The sequence below is a fragment of the Rhinoraja longicauda genome, chromosome 8 (assembly GCF_053455715.1).
Source record: "Rhinoraja longicauda isolate Sanriku21f chromosome 8, sRhiLon1.1, whole genome shotgun sequence".
In the NCBI taxonomy this organism is placed as follows: Eukaryota; Metazoa; Chordata; class Chondrichthyes; order Rajiformes; family Arhynchobatidae; genus Rhinoraja; species Rhinoraja longicauda.
In genome coordinates this window covers 34,877,200-34,897,632 of record NC_135960.1, presented here as the reverse complement: position 1 = coordinate 34,897,632, position 20,433 = coordinate 34,877,200, and the positions used below count along the sequence as shown (strand labels likewise).

Sequence of the window (20,433 nt, the reverse complement as noted above, 5' to 3'; positions counted from 1 at the left end):
TCTTTGGTGCAAGGTCTAAGATGCTTCACTGTGCGGCATTTGTAGGTGTATGGTATCAGCTTCCGATCTACGATGAACCAATTATTTTCTGTTTATGCAACTGTTATTGGATGGGAAATGCCCAAGTTACAGTTCAAGGTTCCACTAATCTAATGTGAAGGCCAATTTTCTAACTATTAAGGTGAGCTGCATGGCCATACTCTTGGGAATCTACATTATCCTCAAGAGTCAGTGTCATGCAGCATGGAAACAAGCTCCTCGGCCTAAAGTTAAAGATGCTTATGTTTGTGAGTGGTAATTTGCATTAACCTGTTGTTGTTACTAGTGCTCCTGATAAATGTACAATGCCACAGGACTGTAAATCTACACTCTAAGTATTAAATAACATCAAGCTCATGTAAAATCACTTGCCCGATACCTTTGTAACTGAAATCAATTTCTATTCCATATACATGATGTGCTGCATGCGAATGTCAACGGAACAATTAAGCAATTCTGGAACTTTGTGAGTTCAAAAACAAATCATTGTGACTCTTTCTATCTGTAGTGTTTTATTGCCCCTCACCTACACGCCCCTTATCCTCCAAGAAAGCCAAAAAAGATACAACCAATTTAACTGGGGCATGTCAGGGACACAAGGAAATTAGAGAAGTAAAGCGGACAAGAAAAAGTTGGCCCATTGAGAATCACACTGAATATTTTCTGTGCATTGCTAATGCAAAACTTCAATTAAAATGTTTTTGCTCCCTAACCAAGTAATAAGTTCCTTTATGATTTTCTAACTATTTTCATGGTATTAGTATGACTAACAAACTAGAATGATTGTCTGCTCATCCCCCACATGACTACTTGGCTAAATTCTCTTACCTTGCATTAATGAGGTACTGTGCAAGGCTTATGTTGGCAGGGGATCCGGTAATTGTTATCTGGCGTTCCGTTGAGCCTTCTGCTGCATTAGCTATTTTAATCTGCGCCCCAGACATCTGTCTGATCTCATTGATTTTGCTGCCTTGTCTGCCGATTATACACCCTATCAACTGGAAACAAAATTGGGGAAAAAAAAAATTTTAAATAACCAATTTGAATTATGCAATGAAGAACTCCGGCTGTTGAAGCTTCTAGAATGTGGACACACAGAAGCAAATACATTCCAACAGATCCAATTAGCCATACCTCTACTTGATAATGTATCTCATGTGCCTGTTGTGTGTTTACTTGAATACATGTCTATATTTTGCTTTCAGTGCTTCAACTAGGCTGATTTTAACCCAAATGATAGTTATTCCAGAATTGGGGGGGGGGGGGGGGGGGGAAATGATGTCCATTTTTGCCATTAGTCCACTATAACCGAGTAAGGGGTTGCCAAGTAATTGAGAAACAAAGAATTGCAGATACTAATTAATACCCAAAAGGACACAAAGTACTGCAGTAATTCAGCAAGTTAGGTAGCATCTCTGGAGAACATAGATAGGTGATGTTTCGGGTCGAGACCCTTCTTCAGACTCTCAGTTTGGAACTGGGCCTAGAATCCATGCAAGTTGACAGCCTCGGCTTGCTGCCAGGGGAGAAGAGAGTCCCTGGTCATGGTTGGCGGGCTGTCGGAGTGCAGGTCGGGGTTGGCGGTGGCAGGTGTGGTCTGGAAGCGGATGAGGAGGCTGTGTGGGCCGGCGGTGGTGGCAGTAGGTCCGGCCTGGAAGCAGCTGGGGAGGCAGTGTGGGATGGAGGTGGCATTGGCAGCCCACCATGGCAGTGAAGATCGGTACGACTGGTCTGGAAGCGGCTGGGGTGGTACGGGTTGGAAGCAGCTTTGATGGTGCTGGCCTCAGAGGGACCAGGGAGGCAGTGAACATTGGCGCTGCATCTTCTGGCGCCACTGTATGTCTTGGCCTCATGGCAGTCAGGTGTGTAGGGCAATCCAGCAGTAGATCTTGACCCAAAACGTCATCCATCCATCCACTGCAGACTAGCTGCCGAATTACTCCAGCATGTTGTGTCCTTCATCATTGCACGTGTTGATCGCTGCAACTGTTTGTCAATTTTAATTACCTCCGCAGTGTAACTAGCAGTCTGTGTCTCAGAGACAGTGGTGTCCAATTACTGTGGGGACACTCCGTCCACTATAACCAAAATCCGTTGTGGAGAGGTGCGTAACAACAAGGGTTTACTGTATTAGTGTGCATATTGAAGGGAAGGGGATGATGAAAAGCCAGACAGTTTAATCTGAGAAAATTGGAAAAAGGAATATTTAAAAAAAGAATTTTTGACTGCAACATTTGGTTTGCCATTAAATTAGATTGTGAATGGTCTCTAACATGCTACATCAAATCTGATGGTTTCTCTTGTTAACATGTCTGAATCAACTAACATAAACTCACATAATTTTTGCAAGTGTTCCAAGCGTTGCCACCTTTCTGGGTGGAAATGCTGAAGTTTAATTCCTGATACGTCTATCTTCAATTTGCAGACCATGATCCCCAGCCAAACCAGCAGAAATATGTGCTGTACATATCTACCCTACCACTTCCGTTAACACCTTAACAATTTTGATCAAATCACACTGTAACCTTCTATTTCAAGGGAACCATCCCAACAAGATAAAAGTAGATATTGGTAACACTGTCTTCTAGCTGAAACATTAACTGTTCCAATAGAAGGAGCACGTCCTGCTAAATACTGACTACCATTTTGTTTTATTTTAGCTTTCCAGCATCCGCACATTTTTTGGTTTTTAAACATCGTTTCATTCTGGTAAATTTATGCTACACTCCCGCCAAGGCCCGAAGGACAATGGTCAGATTGACCATTTACCCTATTTATTGTAAAATGTGCATGACTTTCAATGCTAATCACTCTGGATCCCTATTATTTTTAGAATTTGTCTACGTCCTCTATGCTATAATTCTTATATTCCCAGTGGGCAATCTAATATCCATTTGCCACACTTTTGACCAATTAATCTGTTAATATGTCTTTGTAATTTGAAATTTCCATCTGCACAACTACAAAGGCACCATACTGACATTATTGAAAAACCTAAGATATCCTCCACTATGAATACCAGCATATTATCTCTGTACTATGTCATTCATTCACTTTCCTTTTGCTTTATAATTTATCTTCTATTCCTCAGGCAGTGACCAAAGGCTAAGATTCTCACGTTCACATCCCCAGATGATTTAAAGCACTTGTTAATCATTACATTTAAATACATAGGTATTGGATGACTATTAAAATGGCAAAGCCAAATGTGGTAGAATCTAAAATAGGCACAGTTGCCTTGAACTGTGCAGTTTGGTTAAATCTACAGTCGAAGCAGCCAGTTCAACAGTTCAATACACCTGTTCAATGTGAGAACTGCCTTGAGGCATTTAAACACCTGAATAGTAACCAAAACTCAATGAACAGTTTTTGATTCTGCAACAGTGCGTAGCAGTCCTAACTATTTGAAAATCAAAAGCTGTCAGTTAAACAGAATTTTGCACATGCAAGAAAGTTGTGGTGCCGAAATCATATGTTAATTTTTTTTTAAAATTGTAAACCCAAATTTAAAATCAAGCCAATTTCATTGCACATTATATACTGTGGGGATAATGGAAGTACAATTCATAATGGTTTTAATATTAAATATACTTCAGGAACATCCTTACTCAAGTGGTGGAATGGCTATGGAACACCAAAGAGCAGAACCATCGGTGCACGAAACTAGATAGTACATAGTGTGAAATTAAATCAAGTAGAAGGTAACAGTCGTTCATGAACATCAGCAATGATGTGTAAGCCAAATGACCCTGCTGTAAATTATACATAATATGGAGTTTTATGTACAGGTATGTAAAAATATACTGCATAGATTAGATGTGTATCATTTCTGTAAACACTACTGAATCTTGTCAAAGTTTACAAATAATAATTCAAACCAAATAAATGCAGTATAGTTCTCTCAAGATAATCAACTGATAAACATGGCCTGGCTGTATTTGTGTGAACTGAACTATAATTTCAGGGTTAAAACATTTTAGGTTCTAATGGATTTAATGTATTGGAGCATACCTTTCTTGGAACACCAAATCTCCCCTTCCCCCCCTTTAAATTGAATGGAAGACTGGATTAAAAATCCTATAGATTAAATAAAATGCCAGTGATTGTTCATGTTAAACTGAAGAATTAGCCATGAAAAGTTAGCCAGAACAAGTGGAACAACAGAAAATGCTCAAAATGTTTGGCAGATCATAAAGCAATTATGGAGAGAACACAGAGTTGAAATGTTTCAGGCTGATAACTTTATCAGATCTGAATAAAGTTGGAGAAGTAACAAGTATTTAGCAAGCAGAAGTAATGGAGTGGAGAAGGAAGTTTCATCTCGGCCCAGTAAATAGAACAAAATAAGTGACAAGAGGATGATTGAGCAAAGCAAAAGGACTGTAATGGAACATGGCGTAAAGGGTGATATTTAAAGCTAGCAAGGACATAATCAAAACACAGCAATGAATATGGAAGAAACAAATGCACAATTAAGATACACAAAGTTCAAGACTACCATACTATGAACTGTGGATACAAAATTAAAAGTGGTACATTTAACTCCTTTGACAGACTAAACCTTAAAAAGGATAGAACAGAGATACAAGGGGCTGTTACTGATCTGTACTTGTAGACAGAAAAGAGGGCATAGACTGACAAATGGACCAAGGCATCATGGAAGGAGCTATCATAATGATGAAAGGGGATGGGTACTGTAGACGCATTTGCTGGTGTCATCTTGGTCAAGCTGATAGAAATGGTGTGTTGGTATCTTGACAGGAGATGCCGCTTGAGTGGAAGTTGAGGGACAAAGACTAGAATACTGGGAGGAATGAACACAGTCAAGGGCTCTCAACAACAATGAAAGGGGAATTCTCCATTGAAAAAAATTCTAGACTGGGAAGAAAGAAAAACATATCTGAAACATTGATATTACTAGGGACAGTCTCAAGGCAGAGTTCCAGTCTTAGAGAAAGTACACAGATGGCATAGAGTTCATAGGAAGCAAGCTGGAAGGATGTGTCGGTAAGGTAGTTCTGAAAATCAGAGGAATTAAAGTGGATATTGATTGGTAATTTCTCTCCACAAACAGAATTAAAATCGTCGAGAAAGTAAAACTGCATTCAGACCACAGGAAAGTAAGGGTGGAAATTGAAAACAAAATGAATAACCCTTTCAAGCTCAGTTGAGAGCAGCAATGCAGTCATCAACATAATGGAAATAGAGGGTATCAAATTGTTTAGAAAAGAAGAATGTTCTGTATATTCCATACAAGGGTGGCCATAGCCAACGACTGTACGTTCCAATTTATTTGAAGATAGCAAGTGGAATCAAAAGGACGTTATTCAATGTGGAAAGAAATGTGACCATCCCGAGTGCAATATGGACCGACTTGGTTACTCTTTAAGACAAGACCTGTCCACCATCTTCCTGGGGGAGTAGCAGTGCAATCAGATAGAGTTTCCAACGTGTAACAGAAATATGGGGTAAGAAAACAGAGACTATTAAAGTAGTGAAAAACAGTTATTTTAACTGATTGAATACTAGTAATGTACCATATGTACATGTCAACAGGCAAAAGGATTGTTAAATATTAAACTGGAGATGTTCCATTTAGCAGCTCAGTAATTCTGACAATACCACATCTTTATATAAAAAAATACAAATAGTAAGTATAAAAAAATTGAGATATCTTGATCTACAAGTTCAGAGATCTCTGACGGAAGCAAACAGGATTATCGTCAATACAAAAAGCACAACCAGAAATGTTATGCTAAATCCATGCAAACCAGTTAGGTTATAGCTTGGGTACTGTGAATAAGCACTGGAGAGGGGGTACACAGGACATTTTAGCATTTTGCCAGGGCTGGAGAATTATAGTTGCAACAAGAAAAGATTAAAATGTTTTCTTTAGAAGGGAAGTGAGAAAAGATTTGACGTGCACAATTCAAAGACGTCGAGAGGATAAATAGGAAAGGTTACTTCCTGTGGCACTGAGGTCGATAATTAGGGGTCACAGATTATGTTAATTGGTGGAAAGAAAAAGAGTATCAATGACAAAATAAAAATCACCCTAGGAGTTGCATGGGTTTGGAATTCACCATCTTTTAAAAAAAGCGTTAAATGACTCATTTAAAAATATATCCAAGCAAAGCAAAAGTTGTAATCTACAACTAAATATTGAATATTTGGGGTTACTTCCTCTTCCCATTTAGCTTAATTTTAGATGGTTTGACCAGAGGGCATAAATCACCAACAAAAACCTCATGGGTCATCCTGTCATATCAGAAGAGCAGTATTTGCAAGTCTTCAGTCACTGAACAGGTTTGGAATGAATGCATTTTGGGACAGGATCAGAGTGAAACCAGCAGTTCCTAGAGTCATTACAGCTGACATCAACAAGATATTCAAGGAGTTTCAGACTCGTGCCTTTCCCAATGGAAGTCACTTACATCATTGGGAATGGCGAGTTCATGAGTACTGGCTGGGGAATTGGCATCCACACCTATGAAAATACAAGGAAGTGGTTAGGATGTGAAATATCAACAATACAATCTTCTCATCTCCACTATATATGAACTAAATCTACACAGCCAGATGTGTTCTTTATCACACACATTGTCAGATTGATCATTGACCAGTTTTCTCCCTAGTTGTAAACAAAATTCGTATTTCATGATTTTCACAGAAGTATTTTCAAATCCATAAATTTTAGTTACGCTTTCTCAGTATGACATGGTTATCTCAACTGTACATGCAGACGTTTTTTTAGTTCAATTATTGGCCGTACTTTGTACATCTTGCGTAAGTTAATTTCTTTGTGTCTTTTTGCTAAAAAAATACAAGCAAGAGAATTTTAACACAAACTCAAATCTTAGTGTGCATATGGTCTAAGCTGGCCATGACTTTGTCCATTTGAAATTTGGTATAATTTATAAATGCCTTTTTATTTTAGATGGGCATTGTGACACTTGCACTTCCAGAGTGAGATCATAGGGCGGGAGAAGGCAGTATAACAAAGCAGCTTGACAATTGATGCTCCTCAAGACTGCACATAAAGGCTTTCAAATGCAAGATTGGTTATCTTTCCTTCTTTCATAGATGCAGCTCTCTTCTATTCCAAAATATTTCTGAAATGTCCTTGCTAAGAATTGAAAGTAAAAGTGTAAGTGCTTCAGTACCATCAAAGCAATGAAGTTAAATGCACTGCATTGGAAACCAATCCACACATTTTACCAATAAAAACACACCAATATGTGATTTGTCTCGTTACAAAAAAAATAAATCCATCAATTAAAAGTACATTGAGACCAAAACGCTAGACTTTTCCATCCCTAACACAAGCCCATTCCAAAATGAATGTTGTTGTTGCAGTCTCCATTATTATTTTTTGCCCTTTGGCTACAGGGGAAAGTAAAATATTACAAACAGAAATCTGAAGTCCGCTGAAACAATCAATTTGAAACATTAACTGTTTCTCTCGTAACAGTTACTGTCTGACCTGTTGAGCGTTTCCAGTATTTTCTGTTCTCATCGCTGTCTAGAAAGTATAATTTACCTTCCAAATGGAGGCGCAGATTTGCTTACATTAATTCCAGATTGAGGCTCCCCAGGACCAATAAACACATTTGAATTATATATGACCAACCATAATGCTTGTGTCACAGGGAAGGCAGCTGTATTAAAATTAACACCACTGACCCAAAGCTGATCACAGCTGTTGTCACTGATTCAATGCTTCTGCATTGTTTTGCTACCTTCTCTGCTGCGACCAAGAGAAACAAATTGAATTGCCAAATATTCATATTTATCAACTCATTTCCATAGAAAACATCTCGAGAAACTGCAGAATTATTGCTAGAAGATTGTAACAAAATACTTGGGCATTATTACTGTGGATTTGGGAGACTAATCACAATTAAAAATTTTAAATATATATTTTTAAGGATTTTAAAACATTTAGAAAACACTACTTTCACATGACTACATGCACTTTCAATTTTTTAATTAGCATCTATAAAATGCCCAAAATGATAAAAAGAGATTTCACCATCTTTCTTTGATTTCAGTGATGTAATTATCTCAACGCCAGTTGCTTTGATATATCAGTGATCCCTTTAGATTGATAATAACTCATAATGGAAAAGTCATTGCAATCTTCTTGAATGTTGACTGCATTTGCTGTGACTTGGCTATTGAATGCAAGATCCTTGCTAAAGCTTCAAATTGAACATACCGCCATAATGTTTGGGACAAAGACCCATCAGTTATTTATTTGCCTCTGTACTCCACAATTTGAGATTTGTACTGGAAAAAATCACATGCGGTTAAAGTGCACATTGTCAGATTTTATTAAAGGATATTTTTAAACATTTTGGTTTCACCATGTAGAAATTACAGCTGTGTTTATACATCGTCCCCCCATTTCAGGGCACCATAATGTTTGGGACACATGGCTTCACAGGTGTTTGTAACTTCTCAGGTGTGTTTAAATGCATCCTTTATGCAGGTATTTATTCACAAAATGCTTTTTGTAACTCAGCAGGTCAGGCAGCATCTCAGGAGAGAAGTAATGGGTGACGTTTCGGGTCGAGACCCTTCTTCAGACTGATGTCAGGGGGGCGGGACAAAGGAAGGATATAGGTGGAGACAGGAAGATAGAGGGAGGACTGGGAAGGGAGAGCGGAAGAGAGATTCAGAGGAACTATCTAAAGTTGGAGAAGTCAATGTTCATACCGCTGGGCTGCAAGCTGCCCAGGCAAAATATGACGTGCTATTCCTCCAATTTCCGGTGGGCCTCACTATGGCACTAGAGGAGGCCCATGACAGAAAGGTCTGACTTGGAGTGGGAGTGGGAGTGGGAGGGGGAGTTGAAGTGCTCAGCCACCGGGAGATCAGTTTGGTTAAGGCGGACTGAGCGAAGGTGTTGAGCGAAATGATCGCCGAGCCTGCGTTTGGTTTCGCCAATGTAAAGACGTTGACATCTAGAGCAGCGGATGCAATAGATGAGGTTGGAGGAGGTGCAGGTGAACCTCTGTCTCACCTGGAAAGACTATTCCTTAATGCAGGTAATAAGAGAGTTCTCAGCACCTAGTCTTTCCTCCAGTCTTTCCATCACCTTTGGAAACTTTTATTGCTGTTTATCAACATGTGGACCAAAGTTGTGCCAATGAAAGTCAAAGAAGCCATTATAAGACTGAAAAACAAGAATAAAACTGTTCGAGACATCAGCCAAACCTTAGGCTTATCAAATTCAACTGTTTGGAACATCACTAAGAAGAAAGAGAGCACTGGTGAGCTTACTAATCGCAAAGGGATTGGCAGGCCAAGGAAGACCTCCACAGCTGATGACAGAAGAATTCTATCTATAATAAAGAAAAATCCCCAAACATCTGTCCAACAGATCAGAAACACTCTTCAGGAGTCAGGTGTGGATTTGTCAATGACCACTGTCCGCAGAAGACTTCATGAACAGAAATACAGAGACTACACTGCAAGATGCAAACCACTGGTTAGCCGCAAAAATAAAATGGCCAGGTTACAGTTTACCAAGAAGTACTTAAAAGAGCAACCACAGTTCTGGAAAAAGGTCTTGTGGACAGTTGAGACGAAGATTAACTTGCATCAGAGTGATGGCAAGAGCAAAGTATGGACGAGAGAAGGATCTGCCCAAAGCATACCACCTCACCTGTGAAACATGGTGGTGGGAGTGTTATGGCCTGGGCATATATGGCTGCTGAAGGTACTGGCTCACTTATCTTCATAGATGATACAACTGCTGATGGTAGTAGCATAATGAATTCTGAAGTGTATAGACACATCCTATATGCTCAAGCTCAAACAAATGCCTCAAAACTCATTGGCCGGCAGTTCATTCTACAGCAAAACAATGATCCCAAACATACTGCTAAAGCAACAGAGGAGTTTTTCAAAGCTAAAAAATGGTCAATTCTTAAGTGGCCAAGTCAATCACCTGATCTGAGCCCAATTGAGCATGCCCTTCATATGCTGAAGAGAAAACTGAAGGGGGAGGGGGGGGCGCTAGTGTGCATATGATGTAATAGACGTGTTTTGCTAGAGCTCCCCTCCGATAAATCGAGATTAAGGAATAAAAGACTATTTATAGTACAACTCCCACTTTAAGTTGTGTCTACTGCTGTAATAACAGACCGACATAAAATGACAACGCAGAAGTCGTCCAGAAAGCAGCCAGCCGTCAGGAAATTTAATGAAAACCCAGCATCGTCACTGGATGAGGAGCGGCCTAGTGGTGGAGAGCCGGAGCTAATCACACTATCGGCAGAAGGAACTCCTGAAACAGCCATCATTCTTACAGCTATAAATGAAATGAGCAAGAAGATGGATGACCGATTTAATACCCTGGAGGTGTCCCTCCAAGTTACCCAAGCCACTCTGACTGAACATGGAGCACGGATATCTATGGTAGAAGATGCGAGCAGTGACCATGACACTCGACTAATTCAGTTGGAGCAGCAGTGGCTACGGCTAGAATATGCTAACAAGGCCCTCCAGGATAAAGTTATTGATCTGGAGGTGCGCTCCAGACGCCAGAACATAAAAGTGGTCGGACTACCAGAAAAGATTGAAGGCGGCCGCCCCATGGAGTTCATTGGTAACTTTATTCGGGACTTGTTGGGGGCAGAACATTTCTCGATGCCCATAGAAGTTGATAGGGCGTATAGGCTGGGAGGACAACCGGCTAACGATCTCGCGCGCCCCAGAGTCATGATAGTTAAGATCCACAGCGGCCATCAGAAAGAGCGGATAATGCGACTGTCACAACAACAATACCCGCTGAACTACAATGGGAAGCAAATTCACATTTTTCCTGATCTCCCGGCAGAGATAATGAAACAACGTCGTCTTTTCGAGGTCACGAGGAAGAAGCTCAAAGAGGCAGGCCTGCGAACCGGATATATCTACCCTGCTCGCCTCCGGGTTACCCAGGGTATCGACACGTCGATATTTAGCACCCCGGAGGAGGCCAAACTATTCGCGGATAACCTGCCGCCCAGCCCGGTGACAACGGTGGGCTAATGTCGGCTAACAGTCTAACACTGACTAGCTGGTCTCCAGACCAGCTGTTTCAGCCAATCTCAACGTGGGGGCATGGTCACCCTCTTGTCGAGTAAGCTTAAATCCTGAGGATACAAGCTTTTGTCCAAGTGCACTGACTCTCCCATGTCTATCCATGTTTAAGCCGCTGGCCCGGAGTGGACGGCGGGCGTCGGCTAACATGCGAACGAGTTAACTCTGAGCCATGGACATGGTCATTCACACGAAAGGTAGACGTTGGACTCAATAGATTTAACTTTAACTTTGTTTAATGTGCTTAATTCGTTTCAGGAATAGGATGATTTTACAGGATGGGTTCCTGCTAATTTTTCAAAGGGAAACGTTTTTTTTGTTGAACAGATCTGTAATTTTGTTTGTTCATCGGAGGGGATGCCGACTGAATTTGTAGTTAACTAGCTAGCGGTTTCACAATTTAGCCTTTAGCTAGCCTTTGGGCTTAACAGGCTAGATAGTTGAAGTAACCCCCGTTTACAGTATGTTAGGATATTTTCTCTCACTTTGTTTGGGAGAGTGGGGATGGGGGGAGGGAAAGTCCGAGTTTTGTGTGTGTTTTTGTGTTGGTGGTCTTCCTGTTTTTTTGTTTGAGGCAAATTATTATGTCGCTGCTTATGTAATACAATTTACACCTTCTGATGGTACCTGGGGATGATGATGTGCGTGGGAGGGTTACCATGGTGAGCTGGAATGTCCGCGGCATGGGCCACCCAATTAAACGAGCTAAGGTGTTTTCACATCTTAGGTCTTTATCTGCCGACCTTGTGTTCCTCCAAGAAACTCACATTAGAACATTGGGGCAGAGACAGTTGCGCTGCAGATGGGCAGATCAGATATTTCAATCCACATTTTCTAGCAAAGCCCGCGGGGTGGCAATTATGGTTAAGAAAAACATAGATTTCAGACATATTTCTACAGTAAGTGACCCGAATGGTCGATTTCTCATAGTAACTGGGTACCTTTACTCTGTTCATGTAACACTGCTTAACATTTATGGTCCGAATATTGATGATGCAGCTTTCTTTCGCAAAATCTTTGATAAGCTACCTGACCTTTCTAATACGAATGTGATTGTTGCAGGGGACCATAACACAATCCTTGACTGGCACCTGGATAGGTCATCAAATAAAATGTGTAGCCCTTCGAATGCATCCACGGTTTTGAAAAATCTCATCTCCTTCACCAATTTAGTTGACATTTGGAGGATACAGCATCCCACAGACAGAGAATACTCTTTTTTTTCTAAAATGCACAATTCATACTCTCGTATCGATTATTTTTTATTAGACTCGAAACTCATACCTAATGTAATAAATACCAAATATCATAACATTTTGATCTCAGATCACGCTCCAACCTCAATTATCTTTGACTTTAAGCTGTCTAAACGATGTGCTAAATGGCGACTACGCCTTTCCTTGCTTAATGATGGAACTTTCTGTAAATACATGTCTGAAAAAATTACAGAATATTTGGAGACCAATGACACTTCTGATGTCTCGGACTCCACCTTGTGGGAAGCTTTCAAGGCAGTTATGAGGGGTCATATTATTTCGTATGAAGTGTCTTTAAAGAAATCCAGAGAGAGACGTCTACAAGAAATTGATTCGGAGCTTTCTCCAATGGAGACGTTGTATCGGAGCACAAACAACCCCCAAACGCTGCAAAATATGCTCAGTCTTAAATATGAGTATAACACGATTCTAACAAATCAAGTCAGTGACCAGCTACTGCGACTGAAACAGCGATATTTTGAATTAGGGGACAAACCGCATACATTGTTAGCCCGTCAGCTTAGAGGGCAACAAGCAAGTAGGGCCATACATATAATAAAATCAGGCAAGGGTGTTGCTTTAACCGATCCAAAATTAATAAATGAACGCTTTGAGGAGTATTATCAAGAGCTGTATAAATCCAAAGCTAACGGTGATATCAATGCATGGTTAAAAAAGTTGGACATACCAAAATTAGATAGTGCCTCTTGTGAGGCCTTAAACTCAGAACTCTCCTCTGTAGAAATCAAGGATGCAATTAGGTCTTTGCAAAACGGCAAGAGCCCAGGGCCAGACGGTTTTGGAGTCGAATTTTATAAGAAGTTTGCTGACCAGGTAACTCCGATTCTGCACAGGATGCTCTCCCACTCAATCGAGTTGAAAAAGCTCCCACCGTCAATGTACAATGCTAATATTTCTCTCTTATTGAAACAAGACAGGGATGAAACCAATCCCTCCTCATACCGACCAATTTCTATGCTTAATTTGGATTTCAAGATTTTTACTAAAATAATGGCGACTAGACTAAATAAGTGTATAGAATCCATTATCCATACGGATCAGACCGGGTTCATCCCCAATAGGTTCTCTTTCTTTAATGTTAGAAGAGTAATGAACATTATGTATCACAAATTCGATAGTTCTTCCAAACAAGCCATTCTGTGTTTAGACGCAGAAAAAGCTTTCGATCAGGTTGAGTGGGGATATTTACTCAGAGTGCTGGAAGAGTTTGGTCTTGGAGCCTCTTTTATTTCCTGGGTACGTCTTATATATGCTCATCCCACCGCTTCCATACTCACAAACCAGGATAGGTCACCCCCTTTTGCCCTTCAGAGGGGTACGCGACAAGGCTGCCCCCTCTCGCCGCTCCTCTTTGCGTTAGCCATTGAGCCGCTGGCAATCGGCATAAGAGGGCATGCGCTTATAAAACCGATAATACTGGGTGGGGTGGAACATAAGATTTCGCTTTATGCGGATGATATTGCCATCTTTTTATCTGACCCTGAACATTCTGTTCCTTACCTATTCCAGCTTATTAATTCCTTTGGCGAGGTCTCAGGTTACACTATAAACTGGCAGAAGAGTGAACTTATATCGATAACAGCAGAATTAGACCCTGTATTCTTAGCCAACATGCAGTTTAAAACAAATCCGGATAGTATAAAATATCTGGGCATTAAAATATCTAAAAACCCCAAGACCCTTTTTAAAATTAACTTTACCGAAAGGTTGAACAAGCTAAAGGAGAACATAGAGAAATGGAGAACGTTGCCTATTTCCTTGATTGGCTGCGTGAACGCAGTAAAGATGGTCTCCCTGCCGAGATTTCTGTATTTATTTCAGAATGTTCCTGTTTTTATCCCCAAATCCTACTTTAAGTTAATCGATTCTATCATTATGCCATTTATTTGGGGATATAAAGCACACAGGATCTCAAAAGCTTATCTTCAAAAAACGAGGGAACATGGGGGACTGGGGTTACCGTGCTTTTTATATTACTATTGGGCGGCCAATGTTAGAGTCATGGTATACTGGCAGTATGCATATGAACGGGGAGTTGGATATGACCTGCCACCTTGGCTGGCGATTGAAAAAAGCTTAACCCCAAAAACTTCTCTCCCTGCTCTCCTTTTTTCATTACCCAGATCTCTCACCTCTCTTAGAGAGGATCACTTCACTCTGTCCAATGCTCAGAGAATATGGCACCAAATTAGGAAAGCTTGTGAGCTTCCGAATACGTCAATGCACGCCCCAATCTGGCATAACCACGCTTTCCCCCCCATCATTTACAGACACAGCATTCAAAGAATGGAGCTGTAAAGGGATAGTTACAATAAAAGATCTTTACATAAATAGACACTTTGCATCATTTGATCAGCTACAATCCAAGTTCTCATTGCCCAAAACTCAATTCTTCAGGTACTTACAGCTGAGAAATTATGTTCGACAAAACAATTCGCTTTTTGAGTCCCTGCCCGAAGACGACTTGTTGTCCAAAATTTTGCTGGGTCCCCCGGAAGCAAAGAACCTAATCTCATCGTTTGTAGGTATCTTTTTAAACAAACTAGATAAATCTACTTTAAAAATAAAACAAACCTGGGAAGAAGACCTTAACATTGAAATTGATGACGATGTCTGGAAGGAAGTACTGAAAAGTATAAAATCCTGTTCTATTAATTCTAGGCTACAACTGATTCAATTCAAGGTTATACACAGATTACACTACTCTAAGGTTAAGCTGCATAAAATCTTTCCTGATCGCTCACCTTTGTGTAATAGATGCAAGACCGCTGAGGGTACACTCGCTCACCACTTTTGGACTTGTCCAAAACTTCACAACTTTTGGTGTCTTTTATTTCAATGGTACTCCACTGTTTTAAACGTCACTTTAACTCCGGACCCTGAAACTGCTCTATTCGGGTATTCCACAACGCTTGAGAAGCTAGACCATAATGCTCGCACAATCTTGGTTTATGGTATGGTAATTGCCAACAGATGTATTTTGAAACTATGGAAATCAGACTCTGCTCCTCAGTTTGAGACTTGGTTAAGAGAATTAATGGGCATATTACACGTAGAGAGGTTGAGATATGAATTGTCTGGCAACCCTCAAAAGTTCTTCAACATATGGAACCCAGTGCTGCAGCATATTAAGGACAAGTAAAACTATCCCCTCAATGCCACATGCTTTTGTACCTTCTTTGAATCCAGCAGTGAAAATACTGAAATATTTGACTTGTGAAAATTACCTTGCCTCATGTTTTTGTGCTTTTGTTTTTTTTTGTTACATTGTAGTTATGTTTTTTTAAAATGTATTTTTATTTATTTATTTGTTTGTTTTTGTTTGTTTGTTTTCATGATTATGTAGGGAAGGGGAGGGATGGGGTTTACTGTTGTTGTTATATGCATTGTAATCAATTATAAAATTTAAATAAAAAAAATAAAAAAAAAGAAAACAGTAGGGGACTAGACCCCAAAACAAGCAGAAGCTAAAGATGGCAGGCCTGGCAGAGCATCATCAGAGAAGACACCCAGCAACTGGTGATGTCCATGAATTGCAGACTTCAAGCAGTCATTGCATGCAAAGGATATGCAACAAAATACTAAACAGGACTACTTTGATTTACATGACATTGCTGTGTCCCAAACATTATGTTGCCTTGAAATGGGGGGACTATGTATAAACACTGCTGTAATTTCTACATGGTGAAACCAAAATGTATAAAAATGGCCTTTATTAAAATCTGACAATGTGCACTTTAACCACGTGATTTTTTTCTATTACAAATCTCAAATTGTGGAGTACAGAGGCAAATAAATAAATGATGGGTCTTTGCCCCAAACATTATGGAGGGCACTGTAAGAATCTAATTATGGGGAATTGTCAAAGTAAATTAAAATAAATCATGATATCTTTTTGTTGTGACAAAACCCGTTGCTACTTTGGGATTGCCCCACTCAGCGAGACCGACTCAGTTTGGCATTCTAGTACCTAGTTTTCCCATTTTTAAGACAGATCAAGCAGTCAGAATTTAAAAAGACCTTTGTGAAAATCATTGGAAACAACTGCCGTTGCTTTGGATGATAAATTACCATCAGGTCACACGTACATCTACAATGGCCATTCATTTTTGTTTGTATATTCAAAAATTAAGCCCTCCGCAGAAGCAGCATTTTCTTCCTTTTAAATTACTTGTTTAAGCAACAAAAGTCTTTACAGTTTCTGCAACTTAATACATAACAATTATTTTAATTAAAATTTACTGTATAGATGTGAAGAACAGAGTTGCTGCTGGATTAATAACTCCACAAATACCATGATAAACTGATCCACATCCAAACTACTCATTCACCTCCATTCAGTCAAAAGCAGGTTAAAAACAGAAGAATGCGAAAAATTAATTTTGCTTTACAAACGTTAATTAACTTTAGATTAAATCCTGAAGCAATGAGCATATATCCATTCCACATTTATAAACAGAAACAATAGAGACAAAAGAGAAAAACAGAGGTGCCAAGAAAAGGAGCTGAATAGGGCACTGTGGGTACGTACCAGGGAAACCAGGGGTGGTCTGCCCAAGGGGAGTAAAGGGGGTATGCTGCATAGCCAACTGATGAAGCTTGGTCAACTGCTGAGGGTAGGAGGGGAAATTAGAACTAACTGATTACTTAACAATAACACAAACACTACTCTTAGAAACAAAAAAAAAGTCAGTCAATGAACCATGCTGTAACATGGCAAACACTCAATTTGATGGAAAATAAGGATACTTTTTCTTCAAAATTATATTTTCTGTGCATGGGGTCTTATCTTTCCTTAATGTCTCCCCATATTAAAAAGGATCAGAAAAACTCGTAAGCCTGTAGCATTCAAGAGAAGGAAAGATTTGGTCTCAGCCCGGAGAGCCAGCAAAAAGAGTTGCTTAGCTCTCTCTGGAAATAGATATTGGCAAATAGATGTTGCCCATCTGAGACCTACGCGACAAGAGACGAGAGATGTAGCCTCTTTTGGGACTCAAACGTACCCCAGCTTCCTGAATCTTCATTACAGTTTTTAAATTCCATTTTTTCTCTCAAGGACTCTGGTCTCCATGCAGATTCCTTCAGCTGGGAGGATGGGTGAGCAAGCTGCGGACTTCTCCACAATGTTGATGCCAACGCCGATTTATAGTCAGCCGACAAGAGGCACGCATCCTGTGGAGCAAGATGGCCAGTGTCAGAGTTGAAATGCTCCCATAGCATGAGACCCCTGCCTTGCCGTGTGACTGAGAAATTGAAGAAACCCATTGCAAGTGTGGGTGGAAGATTAGAGCTCTAACACTGTTGGCATCAAACAACTGTTGTTATATTGTGGCAGAAATTGTATTTTAGGCAGCAGTGCAAATCAAACCCATAAGGCTTGGAGTAATTTTAACCTTAAGGATACCTTTATTTTACATCGCAATCAGAATCTAATTAGAAGGCTAGGCTTGTTAATGCGTACCCCACAGCCACTCCTCAACAAACACAATAGTGTTGGTAGCCAAGTCACATTGCTACCAAGAACCACAAGAGAAAGGAATGGGTTCCACATTGAGATATATCAACTGACACTGACCATCCAGTAACAGATCTTGCAGCTTCTGTAATTTTTCTGAAGCATTTGTTAAAGAATAATAGGTTTAGGTGGCTACTGGATTTTGCAATATCAATTGCCTGAGTGGTTTAGTGCTTTTCTATGCCTCAATTCTGAAGACATCTGACACAAGTATATATGGCAAGATTTGGCTGGTAGGAAGATATAGGGGGTTTGATAAAATAACATTAACAGCTATAATTCTAATTAGCTTAGATTATCAAAGGAAATCTGAAAAATGGTATCAATTTAACATTTGAATTTCCTATCAATATCAGCACCTTGGAATTTACCAGATATTTACTTTTTTGAGAAAAATATAAACTCCCCACAGACATATATATTCCCTTTTCTCACAAATTCGCAAGAGTGGTAAAAATTCTTACTGCCCCTGCATGAAACATACAAAATATGGCTATAGCACAGGTGTGAACATTTGAAGGACATGTACAGTTTGATTTCCATTCTTTAAATGATGCTTCACTATTCTGATGCTAAAGATAAGAAGAATGAGAGATGATCTCATTGAAATATTTTTGTTTTGTTACATGCAGCTTGACAGGGTGGATGTAGAGATGACCTTGAATGGGATGACCAGAATGAGGGTGACAGAGTCTCAAGATAACAGGCTAGTCAATTGGAATAGCAATGAGAAGAAATGTCTTTGTCCATGTGTAGTGAATCTTTCGCATTCTCTATATAATGGGACTGTGGGGGTTTAGTCACTGCGCATATTCACTAGATTGATTTTTAAATAAGAAAATGAATAGATAACAGAATATAGGGAAGCTGTGGATATGTGGATATATTTGGAAAACAACCAAGATATTATTCAATGACATAGGATCAAATAGCCTATTTCAGATCTATTTATTATATTATGTTAAGGTTGTGGACTGAGATATCTTTGAGAGAAAATGAAGAAATCATATAAACATTAAACCCACAAAACCTTGAGGTTTTGCATTTATGTATTCTATTTAATATCAGCAAAAGCTACATTTTGAATTCTAAGAATTTTATTGTTTTTGAAATATTCCAACAGTTCTTCACACAGCTGGAGCAACAGAGAACCAAGAATCTGTTCCTGTGCCACAAATGCCAAGTGCATAAAGATGCAACATTTCAACCCAAGATGTAGAAAAACAATTCTCACTGGGCTCAAATACAGATATAATGCACTCTGCTGCTGGTAATGTATGTTTATAATGTGCAAGTGCAGTTGGCAAAATGTTAGTAATTATGATGTGATTTCAGAGAATGCCTTTCAATGGCATTTCTGATTACACAGAAGACAATTCTAAACAGCTACAAGATCAATAAAGCCAAGTTAATTTTTTGAGAAAGTAACTTGTCATGACTTGCAAAATTTAACACGAGTCTGTTAACTAAAATTACATTTTGCCAAATTGAAAATAAGCAAAAGATCAGGTCTGATCAGTGATATATGCAAGGTCATCCATTCTGGACCAAATGGAGATAAATCTGGGTAATAGTGTAAAGTTATGAGCAGAATCAAAAGAAATGTAAGGGTCTGTCTGCATTGTTGGGAAAATTTCCAAATTATAGAACAAAATCGAAAGGCTGAAGGTTAGCAGTGCATTCATTATCGGGTTGGAATACACAGGTGAGGAATATTTGGGAAGTCTACACAAAGTCCTGGCCAGTCACATGTTTACTTCTGAGAAGAACATCATAGAAAGAATTAGATTTGAAGAGGCTGAACAGAGAATTGGAATATTAACCAAGCCCAAGTGTTCTATTATAGAGGAGCAATTACACAGCTGGACTTGCAAACTGTAGAACACAAATGGAAGATGATTTGAGTCAGGTAATTAAAATATTGAAAGAAATTGAGGGTAAATTTCTTCCAGCGATGGGGAAAATCTAAAACAAAAAGAAATCAGATCAAAGTCCCTAAGGAAAATATTTAGGAACCATTGTTAAAATAATGAGGGGCAAGATTGAAACCTATGAAATGATGCAGGTGCCAGCTCAGTGAATACTTTTAATTGGGAGTAATAGAATTTGTGCTTACTGAAGAAATGGAAGTGAAGGAGGAACAGTTTGGAATAAAATCAGCTTTAAAAGTTTATAAGCTTGTGTAACCAATGGAAAATGGTTACACAACTGTTCAAAATACTTTATCATTACGTGTATGAAACAGTACACATCAAGCATCAGATGTGAATGACTTCATTATTAATCTGATCCAGCCATGAGGACTGTGAAAGTGAGGCACTTATTTTCCATCAAATATATTTGTTGTAAACATTACAATATAACAAAGTGGTCAGTTAAAAACAATTACCAGAGAGCACAAATACATTGGTAACCATACAAAATCATAATAGAATATCTTATTAATATTCATTAATAATAATATACATAATCATGCATTTGATTTTCCATAGTTCATAATTAGGGTAAGAA

At 39.3% G+C, this 20,433-nt stretch overlaps 1 protein-coding gene across 31 annotated transcripts in view; it reads right to left on the bottom strand.

The window, feature by feature from the left end:
* LOC144595845 (poly(rC)-binding protein 3) overlaps window positions 1-20,433 on the bottom strand; it is a 139,369-nt gene that overhangs the window by 15,374 nt on the left and 103,562 nt on the right. For 14 of the 31 annotated variants that reach the window (XM_078403611.1, XM_078403614.1, XM_078403613.1 and 11 more), the window contains 3 exons: window positions 17,411-17,579; window positions 6,474-6,526; window positions 868-1,037 (listed from right to left, as the gene is read on the bottom strand). In XM_078403611.1, the coding sequence (XP_078259737.1) occupies window positions 868-1,037; window positions 6,474-6,526; window positions 17,411-17,579 (392 nt within the window). Of the gene's footprint in view, window positions 1-863; window positions 1,038-6,473; window positions 6,527-16,938; window positions 17,018-17,410; window positions 17,580-20,433 lie in introns of those variants that run through there. The other 17 variants (XM_078403622.1, XM_078403629.1, XM_078403624.1 and 14 more) reach the window with 8 other exon arrangements.